The sequence below is a fragment of the Mesoplodon densirostris genome, chromosome 3 (genome assembly GCF_025265405.1).
Source record: "Mesoplodon densirostris isolate mMesDen1 chromosome 3, mMesDen1 primary haplotype, whole genome shotgun sequence".
Taxonomy (NCBI): Eukaryota; Metazoa; Chordata; class Mammalia; order Artiodactyla; family Ziphiidae; genus Mesoplodon; species Mesoplodon densirostris.
In genome coordinates, this window is record NC_082663.1 from 146,077,396 (window position 1) to 146,094,387 (window position 16,992).

General features: G+C 53.3%; 1 protein-coding gene across 2 annotated transcripts; it reads right to left on the minus strand.

Annotated features, from left to right (window-relative positions):
- Positions 1–280: 280 nt before the first annotated feature.
- Positions 281–9,353, minus strand: ICAM1 (intercellular adhesion molecule 1). Of its 2 annotated transcripts, XM_060094181.1 has the most exons (8): positions 9,161–9,209; positions 8,092–8,137; positions 7,259–7,519; positions 3,134–3,442; positions 2,478–2,765; positions 2,143–2,397; positions 1,687–1,935; positions 281–1,603 (listed from the first exon to the last, which is right to left on the minus strand). In XM_060094181.1, the coding sequence occupies exons 3-8, from the start codon at positions 7,452–7,454 to the stop codon at positions 1,422–1,424; spliced, it is 1,479 nt and encodes a 492-aa protein (XP_059950164.1). In that variant the 5' UTR covers positions 7,455–7,519; positions 8,092–8,137; positions 9,161–9,209; the 3' UTR covers positions 281–1,421. The 2 variants fall into 2 exon arrangements, with proteins under 2 accessions (XP_059950164.1, XP_059950163.1); XM_060094180.1 differs by lacking the exon at positions 8,092–8,137 and having other exon boundaries at positions 9,161–9,353.
- Between the last annotated feature and the right edge of the window lie 7,639 nt (positions 9,354–16,992).

A 16,992-nucleotide genomic window follows, 5' to 3' on the forward strand; every position in this document is an offset into this window, starting at 1 on the left:
TGCTCCGGGGGGCCCCCGGAGCCCTGCGGTATACACCCCACTTCCACAGCTTAAGAATGGGATTCTCCACCCCATTGTAAACCAAATGTCATCATGTTTTTCTGGAGAGGGAACTTTAATTTTCACTAAAGTCTCAAAAGGCCCTAATAAACCCCAGATTTGGATTAGAGCCTGAGGGCTGGGCCTTGAACTGGCAGCCTTCTCTTGGGGCAGGAAGTGGGAGGACAGGCTAGAAAAGGCTCTAGCTGGACATGACACCTCCCCTCAACTCACACAAGGCTGGAAGGATGAAATAGCTTTATTAGCACAAGGGAGAGGCTTCCGCAGTTGGGAGGGGGTTCTCCCAGGCCTCTCCTCCCCACTGCCTGCAGGACCCTCATCACTGCAGGAATTTGGAGCTGCAGACTGTTCTGTTCTTGCATGGTCCCACTGAGATGGAAACAGGTAGGACAAGGCAGGGACACACAGGGGTTGGGCACAGTTTCATGGGACTCCATGGTTTAGCTATCAGGGAGTGAACACCCACGTTTAGGCATGCCACCAAGTGTCATTGTGAGCACTAGCAGACACGGGTATAGGTGGAGAGGTGGATTATGAGAGGTCAGTGCCAGTGCTGGGGTGTAAGGGCTCAGTGGGTCATCTCTGGGCATGTCACCAGCTATACCTTGTCACCATTACTAATCCCTTTCTGGGAGAAAGCAGCTTGGCCAGTGGAGTGGGAAATTCTAGCCCCACTTAATCTTTTTGCCAGGCACTCTTGTGCAGTGCACAGTCAGTACAACTGTAGCTGGCGACCCTGAATGAGATTAGACTGAGAGCTCCCTGAGGGTGGGAATCAATGTTCTTCTTGTTTACCGTTCTAGCCCACATAAAAGGCACTCAATAAATAGCTAGTAAGAGAACAAATGAATAAATATGTCATCATCGAGAGTTGGGAACAGTCTGTGGACAGCAATGCTGGAGCTGGCTTCTGTCAGAGGACGTGTGGGGATTTGTGTTTCAGTGCTGCATGTGTCTGTGCAGGGCCACTTCTCTCTCAGGACTGTAAGGCCTCAGCACACGCAGTAGGGGGTGAGTTTCAATGTTTCCCAGTTGGGTGTCCCCATGCTGGAGGTCAGGGTCTCCATCATACGCCTTCCAGCCAGGTCAGACTTTGACATCCCTCACATTCATGCCCTGAGCCTTGGCCCCTTCTTTTGTCTCAGTCCTGTGGCTCCACATCAGGGGTGAGGCCTGGGGGTTATAAGTGTGCAGGGGCCATGACCCCAGATGCTGTCTGTATCCTGACTGAGGCCTCTCTCCTGTCCTCTGGCACCCTGGGAAGGTGGGTATAGCTGAATGGCATATGTCCACCATTGTTTGATGCAGCCCTGCTTGTCACGGTTTGGGGGCTGAGGAGGTCCTGTCCGGAGGGGGTAGGCTCAGGACGGCGTGGCTGGTGTGTTCAGTTTCATGGCAGCCTCTTCCTGGGCCTTCCGGGCCTTCTGTAGCTCATATTTCTGGATCTTCCTCTGGCGGTTATAGATGTAAGCGGCTATGCCCACAGTGCCCAAGATGATCACAGATGCCACCGGAATGACGATGGCCATGTTATTCTGGTGGTCTGTGGGGAGGACACAGGGGGCAGTGAGGGTTGAGCTGCCCTCACTGCCCCTGCCCTGCCCAGCCCTGAACTCCAGCACTTACAGATCACATTGATGCAAACTTCACGGGTAACCTCACCGCGAGTGCTGGTGGCCCGACACTGGTAGGTGCCTGCCACCTCCCGCCTGACGGGCCTCAGGTCCCCAATGGGTAGCAAAGCCCCATCCTCTTTCCGGCTACAGTTCAGCTTGGGGATTGGGTTCCCCCAGGCCTGGCACCTCAGGGTCTGCTGGGAGCCTTCCTGCCATGTCCAGTTTCCCAGGCAATCCCTCTCGTTTAGTCGGGGGCCATCTGAAGAAACACAGCAAGATGAGGGATGGGGTCGGGGACCAGGATATCACTCACCATCTAGGTCTAGGTAAGAAGACTTAGGTAGGAATCTGGGGAAGGGGCTCACCGGGGGGGGGTGGGAGTGGGCCTTGGTGGAGGCAGGAGTTCTTGGGGTCTTAGGGGTTGGGCCTTGGAGGTAAGGGATCATTGTCTAGCAGCCCCACTCACACAGGACACGGAGCTTCCGGGTCTGGTTCTTGTGTACCACCTGCTCAGCCACCACCAGGGCAGCAGAGCAGAAGAAGCTGCGCCCGTTGTCCTCGGCGCTGGCATTCAGCTGCAATTGGGCCCTCGGACCCGGAGGCCTGGCTGGGGCCCCGTTCAGCGTCACCACAGCTCCAGCCTGGGCCTCACACTCCACGTTCACCGTAGTCCATTCCGAGACCTCGGGCTGGCTCAGGGTCAGGTTGGGAGCCGGGAAGCCTGCAGGTGGGGTGCACAGTGAGCCCCGCCCCTGGCATTAGCCCCACCCCTTCAGAAGCCCCACCTGGGTTTCTACTTACTATAGATGGTCACGTTCTGCCAAGACCTCCGGCTCTGTCCTCCCAGATTCACCGCACACGTCAAGTACTGGATGCCTTCTTCCTCCACCTTTCCCTCGACCGAGGCTTTGGCCGAGAGTGAGTCATCATTGTACGTGATAGTGGTTTGCAGCCTCGTGTTCCCCAGCGCCAGGTGGACCTCCGCCTCCGAGACTGGGAACAGTCCACCCAGGGTGCAGCTCACCAGGCATCGTGTGCCCACTTCCAGTACCGAGTGGGTAGCAAGGTGCGGGTCGGTCGTTGGTAGGACTGGCGAGAGACAGTGGGTGTAAACAGAGAGGAGACAGACATCCTGAAGCCCTTTCCTGGGGCATTTTCATTCCCCCACCTGGAACACCCTCTTCCCGGGAAACTGTGGCCTGGGTCACCCTTGTCCCAGGACACGTGTACCACTTGCCCTGGGTCACAGCCTTCTCAGAGGATCCTGCAGTCCAGGCACCGCATCCCAGAACACTCCACCCCAGTGGCCAAGAAGATGCTCTTCCCAGAAGCCTTTGCAATCAAGGTTGCCACCTTCTCAATGCCCCCACGGCCAGGGGCCTCTCCTTCCCAGAGACCCTGCACCCCAAGCAGGAAATCCCTGTCATCCCATCCTCTCTGTCTCCCCAGTGCCTCACCAAAGGTTCGGAGTTTCCTGGGAGCCGAGCTGTTCTGGAACAGTCCCAGCCCTTGGGACCGCAGGTCCAGCTCCGTGCGGCAAGAGAAACTGGCGTCATGGTCATCTTTGCTCACCAGCACCGTGACCGTGACCTCGGCAGGCTCCCCGTTTCCCACTGGCTGCCGGCCCAGCTCCTTCCCCTCACGAAGCAGCACCACGGTGAGGTGGTCCCGGGGGGCCCCACCAGACACCATGCAGCGCAGGATGAGGTGCTCGCCCACGGGCTGCCAGCGGGGCAGGGGGCCCAGCTCCACACGTTCCGGGAACCCTGGAGGGGAGGGGAGTGTAGTTTGAACTGGCTGGCCGCCTGCCCACAGGAATGTTGGCGCCCTGGCTACACCTGCTCAGGAAGTCTCACCACCCTCTTCCCAGAACACACCCCAAACCACCTAAGCTAGAGAGGAATGTTAAGAGCTTCAGGATAACCCAGTGAGAAGTCCCCAAGTGGTTGTGAAGGAGGCAAAATAATTTTTATTCACTGAAGCATCTGAGAGTGAAAAGTGGGAAAGAATTTCGAAGTCTATTGCCAGGAGTCCTGGCAAATGAATACAGTCCATTTAAGCTGTCCAGTCTCTAGATGTTGTTGTAAAAAGACTCCTGTTCTTCATTCTCCTCTTTTTGGCCTTTTCTCCATAGCATCCCTCACCTCTGAGGTACAAGATCATCTACTCAGTTAATTTGCTTTTCCACTATTCCTGCCATGGAATGTCAGCCCAGGAGGGCAGGGATCTTTGTCTGTTTTGTTCCCTATTTTATCCTTGACACCCGATAAGCACTCTATTTTTTTTTTTTTTTTGGCCACGTCCCGCGGCTTGCGGGATCTTAGCTCCCCAACCAGGGATCGAACCCACGCCCTTGGCAGTGGAAGCGCAGAGTCTTAACCACTGGACCACCAGGGAAGTCCCTTAGGCACTCTATGTTTGTAGAAAGAATAAGGTTGAGTCACCCACACCAATTCGAGGCCTTTCAGGAGCTTGCTTTTAAGGGTTCCCGAATGAACCGTGTCATCCCCTGAAATGTTAAAAATCTAAGAACAACCCACAGACCCTCAAAACGAAACCCTGAATATCCCCTGAAAACACCACACGCGGGCTTGGTTGACAGGGTCTCCGTTCTGCATGAGGTAACAGAATTCCAAGCCTGGATCGCCAGTGGAAATTGCCAGCAGAGCCCCGGTGAGCTGTGGCTTAGCCTGAGACTCACCCCCCCACCCCAGGCTCCCTAGGGAAGGGTCTTGAAGCCTCCCACTTTTAGTCCCTTCTCAAGAGGCCCTGAAATGTCACTTAAACAGTAGTGATGTTGGGAGTTGATTTTTGGACATGAGTCCACCTTCTCCCCAGGTTGCCAGCCTCCTGAATAAAGCAACCTTTCCTTTTCCAACCTAAGGGGAAAAAAAAGCAGTGATGTTAAAATGTCAGGAGCCTGGAGTTGATTCCTAGCTTTGCTGGTTCTTTGCTCTGGCCTGTGGGGGAGTGACTTTGCACACTGGAATAGTCCCAGCCCTCGGGGCTACAGAAACGCCTCAGTTTTCTAAGCTGTAACCTGGGGCTAATGAAGGTAGGACTATTATTATCGTTATTATTATTAGGACTATTATTAATCCACTTCAGAAGCTGAGAGTGACTGTAAATGGGCATGAGGTTACTTTTTTTGACTTTTGATTAAATGTTTATTCATTTTAATTTTGCCTTTTTAAAAATTTTGAAGCCAATATATTGTGTTTTCCACATCTGAAAAATTTTTTGTGTGGTTACTTTTTTTTTTTTTTTTTTTTTTCTTTTTGCTGTATGCGGGCCTCTCACTGTTGTGGCCTCTCCCGTTGCGGAGCACAGGCTCCGGATGCGCAGGCTCAGCGGCCATGGCTCACGGGCCCAGCCGCTCCGCGGCATATGGGATCCTCCCAGACCGGGGCACGAACCCGTATCCCCTGCATCGGCAGGCGGACTCTCAACCACTGCGCCACCAGGGAGGCCCTGTGTGGTTACTTTTTAAGGTGAGAGATATGTTCTTAAACTAGACTGTGGCTGTACAACACTATAAATACTCCAAACTTCATTGCAGTGTATGCTAAAAGCTGTTAAAAAAAAAAAAAAAAAAGATTGAGAAAACCCTCAGACATCCAACTCTTACCTCTGACCATCTATCTGTTGCAAACTCCAACTTGCAAAGCTGACGGCCCCCTCAAACCACAGCCTCCAAATGGAACTCACATCTCGGAGCCCAGATCCTTGCCCTGAAGGCCAGACTGGGGAAGGAGGTCTGTTCTGCCCATACCTCTCCTTGACTCCCCATCTTTAGTCCCTCACTAAGTCCTGGTCACTCCATCCTTCAAATATTTGTCTGCCCCTCCCTTCTTGTATGCGAAACTGCCCTCAACATGCACGACCTGGACTGGCTCCACGGGCAGCTGCTCTCTGGCTTCCTGTAAGGTCAGCCCTCTGCTCTGGATCCCTGGCCTGCTCACACACCCTCCATGGCTCCCTGTCACCCTAAGAAGAAAGTCTCAGCTCCTCGGCCTGGCATTCAAGGTCCTGCCAAACTCAGCTCCAGCCACACCGATCTGTTGATATTCAGTCCCTCTTGCCTCCCCAACCCCAGGTCAGCATGTTTCCCCACTCCAAATCTTTGCCCAGGCTATTCCCTCTGTCTAGAATGCCTGTCTTTACCAACTCCTATGCATCCTTCAAGGCCCAGTTAGGGGTCACTTCCTGCAGGAATTACAACTCTTTCTAGAGAAAGCTCAGCCACCCAGGGATGCTCCCTCATCTTCACACTGGCAGTGGGGCAGGACCAAGCTAGAGTCTCTCCTAGGTGACCCCTTGCTACTGTGTGCAGCCGTCTGTTCCAATTCACAGAGGTGAAAACTAAGGCAAAGTCTGGCACCCAAAGAGGGAAAAATATATCAGGGCCAGGACTCAAACCTGGAAGATTGGACTTTCAACTCTCAGGGTGAGATGCAGAAGGTCCTGTGAAGAGGTTTTCTGGGGGTTTTCAGAGGCCACCGGGAATGTCTGGGGACTTCCCTCACTTGACCAGCAGCTGCTCAGACATCCTCCAAATCAGAAACAAAGCTGATGTTTGCCCCAAAGCTTCTTTTATGCAGGCACTGTGAAGGCGGAATGTCCTCCAGGCCTCACTGCATCATTAGAACCTTCCAAGGAGGTCTCATGTGAAAATCAACCAGGAAGCCACGTATTCCCCCCTCCCCCCTCCCCACATCAGAGTCACCCAGTTAGTGAGGCCCATGCTGGGCCTAGAACCCAAGGCTGTCTGATCCCAAGGCCAGTTGGCCAGTTCTCTTTCTTTCTTCCTTTTTTATTTTGTTTTGTTTTCATTTGAATTTCATTTACCTATTTATTGCTTACAGTCATGCCAACTCAGTGTCACACTTCAAAATGCCCAAAGTAAAAAAAAAGACACATGGAGAAAACTCGCCCCCTGCACTCTCCCGGAGCCCCGCACCTTCTCTCCTCATGGCCAGCTAATATTGTCATTTGTTGTATTTCCTTTCAGGGCTCTTTAATGCAGGAACACAGCCTCCCTAACCCCGCGCCCATGGCTCCCTAACACTGTGGTTGGCATGCCACTCATTCTGGGCATACCTTACTTTTGAATTTGACAATACATCTCAGAGCGTCTGTCTCATTCTTTTACACGGTTGCATACTATTCCATGGGATGCCTGAACCACAGTTTCTCTCCCCAGCCCTCTACATTTGAGTGCCTTGCACACTTTTGCCCTTTCAGATCAAGCCACAGTGAATAACCCCACATTCCCTCAGTACCCTGGTGGGTGGGGACACCTATAGGCCCAGTTCCCAGGAGTGAGTTTTCTGTGTCAAAGGACTCATGCATGTGACATTTTGGGGACTGAGTCCATACTTGGAAGTCACCCCCCAAGGAAGTTCACGGAAGGGTTCTAGATGACAATGAGACTTTCTGAAGATGGGCCCCCTTGCCCTTCAGTGAGACCCTGCCCCCTCCACACCCCCAAGTAACAAAGGCTGTTCCAACCTGCTGGGGACTCCCCTGTCCACCTCCCCAACCCAGTCTGCCTAGTCCAGCCCCTGGGCCCAGCCACTCACAGTATACGGTGAGGTCCATTGAAGCTAATGACTGGTTATCGGAACAGCTCGAGTAGCATATTGGTACACTGTCGTTTTGCACGCCACTCAGTTCAAAAATCTTCCAGTTGTTCCCATGGTCTACTTCCCTCTTGGCCAGCTGAGTCTCTAGGCCCAAGAATGTGTGTTGGTCACAGGAGGTACTGCAGTTCACCATTATGGAGCCTCCTCGGGGTATGATGGCGTTTGGAGGCTGCACTGATGTTTGGGCACCTCCAGGCCCTGGAACCAAAAGATGTGGAGGGGTCAGGCATGACAAATCAGGCTCATCAACATTACTGCACCCAGCCTGTTCTGGGTGCTGGGGACACAGCCTTGAACAAGACAAAACTCTGCTTTCAGTGTGGGAGACAGAAAAATTCATGAGCACACAACATAATTAATAACTGATGCTGACAAGAGCTTTGGCAAAAACAAAATGGGATGATAGAACAGACAGTGCCTTGGTGACAGGGTAATGTGTGAGCAGAGATCTGGATGATGAGCAGGGGCTGGCCATCTAGAGAAAAGGGAAATGAGTTCCAGGCAAAAGGAGCAGCAAGTGCAAAGGTCCTGAGGCAGGGTGGCGGGAGCAGAGTCACAGGGATGAGTGGGGGGAACTGAGGTCAGGAAGATCAGGCAAGCAGTGTTAAGCCATGCCAAGGAAGTGTTCTTCATTGCGGGACAATGGGCAGCCATGGAGGATTTTAGCAAAAGAGGGGCATGAAGTCAGTGTTCTTTTCCCCCCCAAGAGGTCAGGTGGAGGGAGTCAGTCCTCCGGGGATGAAGGGGTTCCAGTCAGGCTGGTTCCTTACCCACTTTGACAACTGGTTTCCCCTCTCAGGACCTCACTTTCCCCATCTGTAAAGTGGGTGAATATAGTCACTCCAACCCCCTGCTGAAGCAAGTAACTCCTAGCACAGGGCAGGTAGCGAGTGGCTGCAGGTGAGAAGGAGGGGGCTTGTTGGGATTAGCTCCCGCAGACTGTGGTGTATCCAAAGCTAAAAAACAAAGTCTGTCTGAGCCCACCCATCTGAAAGCCACCCACCCCCGCACCCGCCAAAGATCTCTGCCTTCAGCTTTGGGTCTACTCCATCTGGGATGGAGGCGTGTGGAAACAGCAGCTCCATGAATTCTCAAGGGTGATTCTGGGGTCGCTTCCATTTCACAGAGGGAAATGGTGAGACCTGAAGGGAGGTCACTCAGCTAGAAAGTGGTAGAGTCCAGATTAGAGTCCGGATTAGAACGCTTCATTGAGCTGGTAACCGCGGTGTGGTCTGCTCCTGAATTTTTCACTCTCCTGCTTCCCGACACTGACCACCATTTGAGACCAACTGTCCCTCTTGTCCCCTCCCTCCTAGCTGGAGTTGGTGAAGGGCTGCTGGGGCATCCCATTCCTTAGCCTCCGCTCCCTTGGCAAGTCAGCCCTGGAATTCCCCTGAGCAGAGTCCTGGACTTCCCCCAAGGGCACGGGATGAGGAACAGAATGTCTGTGTGTGGGGGTGGGGGTGGGGTGGGGTCCCAGTCTACCTAAGCTTGGCACGAGGCCACATCTCTACACGGTCTGACCACCTCCTGGGGCCAGGACACAACCACTGCGAGGTGAACGCTATTAACTTCTCCATTTTACAAGCTGAAAAACTGAAGCTCCTCTGCGAGGGGCAGCCCATAGTCCGAAGGCACACAGCAAGCCATGATGTAGGGTCTGGATTTGAACCCATGGTTGTTGACTTTCAATCGATGGCTCTAGCCCCAACTTCCCATAAACAGCTACCTAAGTACCAGTGTCCCCAGCCGGTGGGGAGCCGGTCCTCCTACCGCTCCCAGGGCGCAGCCCAGATCCCAAGAGCTAGCCCGACGGCAGCCCCCCCACCCCTGACTCACCTGGGAGCAGAGCCCCGAGCAGGGCCAGGAACGCAAGCAGCGCGGGATGGGCAGCGCCCGAAACCATCGCAGGAGGAGGCAGGGCGGACGAGGTGGTGGAGACGCGTGGGCGCGGACTGTGGAGCTGAGGACCTTGTGGGTCCTTTTATAGCGGCCAGCCAAGGGGGGCCGAGGGGGCGGTGCTGCTTTCCCGGAAACCTCGCGCTTTCCTCTCCGGAACGAGGGCTCTGGCATTTCCGGATTGAGAGGGTGCCGGGGCCGAGCAGGGTTGTCCCCTCTCGCTGGCTGCTCTCGCACCGGAATTTCCGAATTGAAGTAGTGAGGGCTGCCTGGCGGCAGCGGCCAGAAAACAACCCGGAGACGGCTCCCGGCGCTAGGGGTCCCGTCCCCGGGCTCGGCTACCCTTGATTCTGCGTTTACAGTGCGTTATTGGATACTGCCAACCACCCTGGACGGTAGGGACTGTTATTGTGTCCATTCCACAGAGGGGTAAACTGAGGCTCCAAGCTGCGAGGTCATTCGAACTCAAGTCTGACTCCCCAGCGCAAGCAGCCCTCTTTAACCGAGTGGACGGTCCCTCGTTTCGGTGGGGCCCCAGGAATCCTCCTGGGGCGCTCTCGATCAAGGGTGCCCCTCCCCAAAGGGGCATGTCCCCGCCCAGCTGACACCGAGATTTCCTGAGAAGCGGCCGCAGAAAGCCCAGGCACTTTCAGGCGCCTGTGAACCCTGGGGGAGAGGACGTAAGGCGCATCACGTCCGGGGCTCCGCGTCCCCCACCGATGGGCGCTCCCACTCCCCCGCGGCCTCGCTTCCCCTTTCGGCCTCCAGCGCGGGGGCGTCTTTACAGCTTCCAGAAAAAGGAAGGAAGCCGCGTAGTCCTGACGTGCCGAGCCCCTCCGTTGCAGTCCCCAGGCTCCGCGGGGAAACTGAGGCCGCAGACCTTGACGGGGGAGGAGAGAGGGGGCGCTCGAATGCTTGCCTTCTGCAGGGAAACTGAGGCAGCTCCCAGGCCCCGGAATGGGGCGGGGAGAGGGGGCGCTCAAACCCCTGTCCTCTGCTCGCAGCTCCCGGAACTCGAACGCCGGGCGCCAGCACTAAATCTGTGCGGGTGTTTGCCCCGGCTTGTTCCATTAGGGTGTTTTGGGGACATTGTGAGGTCCCGCGCCGCGTCTATAGGCCGTCCCACGCCACCGCCTCCCCCCAAGCCACGCCTGCGCGTGTGACCGCCCAAGACTCGGCATCCACCACGTCAAGGCTGGGGATCCTAGAGTCTCCGAGCGCGCAACCCCGCCGCCTAAGGCTTCCTGTTGTGGCGCGCGCGCCACGTCGCCAGGGAGACCTCAGAAGGGCCAAGGAGGTCGCGCAGCGGACGGGGAAGGAAGGGGGCTCCAAGGACGCTCGACCCCTTCCTTCCGGGGAAGGGGCTGCGAATTACTCGCCAGCCAGAAAAGAGTCCCTCGCTCCGCCCCGATTGTTCCTAAGGAATTTCCACGGGGATCTTCTTGGAGGGTGGAGGGTGTTGAATTCCCGCCCCAAACGGACTGGGCAGAGGCGCAGAGCGGGGGCCGGGGACGTCCCTGGGAGGGTCTGGGAAAATCCTCCGCTGGGGGGTCATTTTCCGCAGGATTTTTACCAGGTTCAGATCACTGCTTGCTTTGGCCTCTGTCCCAAGTGCGCGGGCGGCGAGCTCCCCCGCGCGGCTCTGGTCCCCCTTACAGCGGTAAAATCGTGCTGCTTCCTTCTGTCTCTCAACACTTGCTACGCAGCGTTGATTGAGAGCCTGCTGTGTGCCAGGCACTGTTCCAGGTGCTGGGGACGCAGCAATGAACAGAATAGACCAAAATCCCTACCATCATGCAGAGATCGTCTTAGTCCGGACGACAGAAACAAAAATAAGATATATGGAGACATAGCTTGTGATTAGTGCTAAGAGAAAGTAAAGCAGGGAAGGGAGTAGGAAATGTGAAGGTTAATAAACCTTTAAATAGAGTATTCTGGGAAAGACTGAGAAGGTGACATTTGAGCAAAGAGCAGAGAGTCCTGACAATATCAGGGAAGGAATGTACCAAGCAGAGAGCACTGAATGTGCCAAGGCCCTGAGGTAGGAAGGAACTGCCTTAAGGAACAGCCAGGAGGCTAGTGTTGCTGAAATGCAGTAAGGGAGGGAGAGAATTGGAGGAAGAGGAGGGCAGGGAGGGAATGGGGTAGAGCATGGCCTGGGGAGGACTTTGGCCTTTCCTCTCAGTGAGGTGGGAGCCATGGAGGGTTCTGAGCAGAGCAGGGACACGCCCTGACTCAGGCCTTTACAGGCACCCTCCTAAGACAGCAGGAGCTAGAATCAGGTGGTGGGGAGGACAGGGTAGAAGGAAGCCAGGAGACTGGAGAGGAGGTGACTGCTCCAGTGCAGGGGAGCAACGATGGAGCCTGGAGTGGGCAATGGCACTGGGGAGATACGGTCCAATTTGGCATTCATTTTGGCAGCAGGTCCAACTGTGTTTGCTGGATGTGGGGGCAGGCAGAGTCAAGGTCAACTCCTTGGTCCTGGTCTGAGGTCCTAGGAGGGTGGAGGGCCATTTCCTGAGATGAGAATGGGGTGATAATAGGGGGCAGTTTAGCGGAAGAAGCACGCACCCCCTAGTCTACGTTCCCTTTGTGCTTTCTTGAAAGAAAGGGAAGCAGATGTTCCCCATCCCTTTGCTGCAGCCACCAGGAAGGGCAGGGCTTCCTCCAGGGTGCCAGGCAGTCTCAGAAAGGTCAGGGAATGGCCCCACTGCAGACCAGAGGCTGTGGACCCAGGGCAGAAGTAGCCAAACCCCACTCCATGGCATCATGCCTGCTGGCCCCTCATTCTGAGGTCTGGCGTGACCACCTTGCAGTTCCCTTGACCTGGAATGCTCTTCTTCTTGTCCCTGATATGGCCAGCCCTTTCTTGTGTCCTGAGCCTCTTCCTAAAAGCTTTCCCGTATGCTCCCTGACTCCCTGACTCCTTCCATCCTGGGCCACACCCTAAACATTCCCTGTCACTCGCTCTAATGGTTTCATTACTGAAACTTCGTTCACTTGCTGAAATTCTTTTGATTGACTTTTGTCACCTCCATTTGCGTGAGCTCCAGAACGCCAGGGACCCTCTCAGCCCCAGCAACTGAATCAATGTCTGGTCATTATAGGCAGATGGTCAATACATATGTGTTGAATGAATGAACTTCTCTTATTCTCTGAACATTCTGCACATGCTGTTCCTCCAGCCCAGGATTCCCTTCCTACTGCTTTTACAAAAGGTTACCAGAGGATTTCATCTACCAGGTTGTAACAGGGCTAGGAGCACAAGGTCCAGATATCTTTTTTCTCTTTCTTTTTTTTTTTTTTTTTCCCACACAGCTTGTGGGATCTTAGTTCCCCAACCAGGGATTGAACCTGGCCCCTGCAGTGAAAGTGCCAAGTCCTAACCACTGGACCGCCAGGGAATTCCCAGATGTCTTTTCAAGAGAACAACTTTGTTTTCTTCAGATAAATACCCAGAAGTGGAATTCCTGGATCATATGGTAGTTCCATTTTTATTTTTTGTTTTTAAAAATTTTTTGTTGAAATATAGTTGATTTATAATGTTATAGGTAGTTCTAGTTTTAATTTTCTGAGGAACTGCCATACTGTTCAGGCCATAGTCTGAGTAATATTCCATTGTAAGGCTATATCAGTTTGTTTATCCATTCGTCAATGGATAGACATTTGGGTTGTTTCCACATTTTGGCTCTTATGAATAATGCTGCCATGAGCATTCAGGTACAAGTTGTTGTATGAACATGCTTTCATTTCTTTTGGGTGTATACCTTGGAGTGGAGTTGTTGAGTCCCATGGTAATTCCATGTTCAACTTTTTGAGGAATTCTCAGACTGTTTTCCATGGCAGCTACACCTTTTTTTTTTTTTTTTTTTTTTGTAGTCGGGCCTCTCACTGTTGTGGCCTCTCCCGTTGTGGAGCACAGGCTCCAGACGCGCAGGCCCAGCAGCCATGGCTCACGGGCCCAGCCGCTCCGCGGCATGTGGGATCTTCCCAGACCGGGGCACGAACCCGTGTCCCCTGCATCGGCAGGCGGACTCTCAACCACTGCGCCACCAGGGAAGCCCAGCTGCACCATTTTATCAATACATTCCCACCAGCAATGTACAAAGGTTCCAGGTTTCCAATTTCTCCACATCCTTGCCAATATTTATTTTGTTTTATTATTATGGTGATTGCCATCCTAATGTGTGGAAAGTGGTATCTCACTGTGGCTTCCCAGTCCTTCTGATCTGTCCAGTGGACAAGTCAAGCACAATCCTGCAGCAAAGGCAACTGGGGGTGTGCACGGACCAGCAAGTACCAAGGGGATGTGGCCAAAGTGCACCTGCCACCAGCTGTGACCTTGAGCAAGCCACTTCCCCTGGTGGTACCTAGATGGCTTCAGCTGTAGAAAGGGATGGTAATGCATCCCTCAAAGGGTGGGTCTAAGATTTTTCTTCTTTTTTTTAACATTATTTACTTACTTTGGTTGCACCAGTTCTTAGTTGCATCAGGTGGGCTCCTTAGTTGTGACTCGCAGGCTCCTTAGTTATGGCATGTGAACTCTTAGTTGTGGCATGCATGTGGGATCTAGTTCCCCGACCACAGATCGAACCCAGGCCCCCTGCACTGGGAGGGCGGAGTCTTATCCACTGCCTCACCAGGGAAGTCCTGAGATTTCAGTAAGACCATTCGTGTGCAGGGAGAACAGATAACAGGAGTTACAAGTTGTCTGTTTCCATAGGACCCAGCTCTGAGAATCCCCCCTCAAACTTCCTAGGCAGAAATACAGACTTCCTCCTCTGTTCCCACAGGTTAGTTCATTCTAGCATCACGGTTCCTCATCAGAGCCCCAGGGTGTAAAGCAAAAATGCATGACGTTTGGATGTTGATCAAAACATAACTTTACCTTCTCCTTTCACTCTTTGAAAGTTTATTCTGTGGTGGACTCTGCCTTGCCTCTGGCTGAGAATCCTGCCCCGGACTCAGGCCCTGATCAGCATCACGTTTAAATCTTGGGACTTGGTGTTGGATGGGAGCCCCAGGTCAGGCTTCTCCAGGCTGGAAGCCTTGGTAGAGAAGAAGGGCCTGGTCCCCCTGCTGTTGACCCTCTTTCCCCCTCACCTCCTCTCACCAGCCTGTGGGTCCCTCCTGCCCAGGTGCAAGGAGGAGGGGACAGGGCATCTCCTCTTTGGCTGGTGGCTTTGCCCTTTTGGGTACCCCAGCAGTGTGTTAAAGTGTTCTGGGGGGGGGGCTCTTTGAGGCCTCCTCTTCCTGGAGACCCCTTCGCTGGCATGGAGGCATCTTTGATATGGGTTGTGGCTCTTCCCTCAGCCCTTGGGGTCTGGTCCTACCCTCTCATCTCTCCTGGTGGGCCTCCATGCTGACCACCAAGAAGCAGACACCCTGACTCCACCATGAGAACCGCCTACCTCTTGCCCCCTGGATCTCCTGGGGGTCAGATCCCAGCCCCGTTGACTCACTTGAGCTTTCTTAAGCCACGGTCAGGCTGAGTCTTTGGTGTCCTGCCTTCAGGGATATTTTTCAGAGGCTGTGAAGTCACCTTCCTCCCTCTCTAGACTCTGAGTTAACCCATGTCCCAGGAGGGTGTGATAGGGCTTTTTTGTTTGTTTTGGCCGTGTCGCGCAGCATGTGGGATCTTATTTCCCCGAACAGGGATGGATGTGCCGGTAGCAACAGCTCCCCTGAAAAAATGTCATCACCCATCTCTGTCTTTCTCAAAAAAAAAAAAAAATTATACAGAATTTCAAAATAGACATCAGCAAAGAGGACATGTGATGAAGCCACATGTGCCAGCTTCCACAGTCCTCATGGCCAGTCTTGTTCCTTCCTTCCCCTTACACCCTGTCATGGGTTCAACTACCTCTCTTCCCCAGGGTAAAAAAAAAGTGCTAACCCCCAGATTGTGATCTTATTTAGAAATAGGGTCTGTGCAGATGATCAAATTCAGGTGAGGTCATTAGGGTGGGCCCTCACCCAACATGACTGTTGCTCTTATAAAAAGGGGAAATTTGAACACAGACACACACACAGGGACAATGCCATTTGAAGATGAGGACAGAGATCAGGGTGACGTATCAAGCCAAGAAATACCAAGGATGCCAGCAAACCACCAGAATCTCGGGGAGAGGGATGGGACAGAGCCTGCCTCACAGCCTCAGAAGGAATGACATCTTGATCTTGGTCTTCTGGTTCCAAGAACCATGAGACAGTACTTTTCTGTAGTTGAAGCCCTAGTCTGTGGTACTTTGTTAAGGTGGCCTAGGAAACTAATACACATACTATGCCCTGATTATTAGCACATTCTAGACCCCGGATCATTTTTTTCTGATGTCTTTTTCCATCCTTGATCTGGCAGAGGGATCCCAGTGTCAGCAACAGGTTCTGACCTCTTCCTTCACCCTATTTCCTGACGGCTGCAGTGTGGACAACTGAGCCTGATTATGCATAGCTACGACTAGGCTGGTCACTGTCAGGACAACAGATGGGTCTTACTTGGGGCCTCAGTGTCCCTGCGGGGCTGGTGAGAGGCACAGGGAGAGGTAGGTAATGGTTTGGGTTTAGCCCAGCATTTCCCACCCAGCCTCTGCACCCCTTTTTTAAAAAAATAAATTTATTTATTTAGGCTGCATCGGGTCTTCGTTGCTGCGTGCGGGCTTTCTCTAGTTGTGGCGAGCGGGGGCTACTCTTCGTTGCGGTACATGGACTTCTCATTACGGTGGCTTCTCTTGTTGCAGAGCACGCGCTCTAGGCGGGCGGGCTTCAGTAGTTGTAGCTCATGGGCTCTAGAGCGCAGGCTCAGTAGTTGTGGTGCACAGGCTTAGTTGCTCCGCGGCATGTGGGATCTTCCCGGACCAGGGCTCGAACCCATGTCCTCTGCATTGGCAGGTGGGTTCTTAACCACTGAGCCACAAGGGAAGTCCCTGCACCCCCTTTTTACTACTGGTTCCAAATAGCTTTCTCTTCTTTTAATTAATTAATTAATTAGGCTGTGCTGGGTCTTAGTTGCCGCATGCAGGATCTTCACCGCGGCATGCGGGACCTAGTTCCCCGACCAGGGATTGAACCCGGGTCCCCTGCATTGGGAGTGCAGTCTTACCCACTGGACCACCAGGGAAGTCCTAGCTTTTTCTTTTTTACTCAGTCAAATCTGACGCTTTAAGGATCACAATTTATGTTCATTGAGGACTTCCAAAGAACGTGTTGTAAGCTCTGAAGGGACTCCCAAAACATTCCAGAGATGTTTTCAGCGAGGAGCAGCCCAGTCGATGGGTCACTGTGGCTGCCTGGTTGGGCCTGCATACCAAATGGCAGTTCTGGTTTTTTTTTTTTTGCATTCATACTTTTATTTTTTAAGATTTTTAAAATAAATTTTATTTATTTTTGGCTGCGTTTGGTCTTCGTTGCTGCCCGTGGGCTTTCTCTAGTTGCGGTGCGCGGGCTTCTCGTTGCAGTGGCTTCTCTTGTTGCGGAGCATGGGCTCTAGGCGCACAGGCTTCAGTAGTGGCACGTGGGCTCAGTAGCTGTGGCACGTGGGCTCAGTAGCTGTGGCGCATGGGCTTTGTTGCTCCGTGGCGTGTGGGATCTTCCCGGACCAGGGCTCAAACCTGTGTCCCCTGCATTGGCTGCCAGATTCCTAACCACTGAACCAGCAAGGAAGCTCCTGGCTGACTTTAAAGAAACTGACCACGTTACTTTATAGTCTGTATTGTGACAATTATTAACAACTTGGGGGCAAATAACACCAGCAGACTCAAGGATCAGGATACCGG

Bases quoted from the DNA above. Each gene is read 5' to 3' on its own strand.
- ICAM1 (XM_060094180.1), bottom strand. From the start codon at position 9,227: ATGGTTTCGGGCGCTGCCCATCCCGCGCTGCTTGCGTTCCTGGCCCTG. The intron at 3,443-7,258 runs GTGAGTGGCTGG...CCTCCCCTCCAG, and splicing joins AATGGACCTCACCGTATACT to GGTTCCCGGAACGTGTGGAG. The intron at 2,398-2,477 runs GTAAGTAGAAAC...CCCCACCTGCAG, and splicing joins GCAGAACGTGACCATCTATA to GCTTCCCGGCTCCCAACCTG.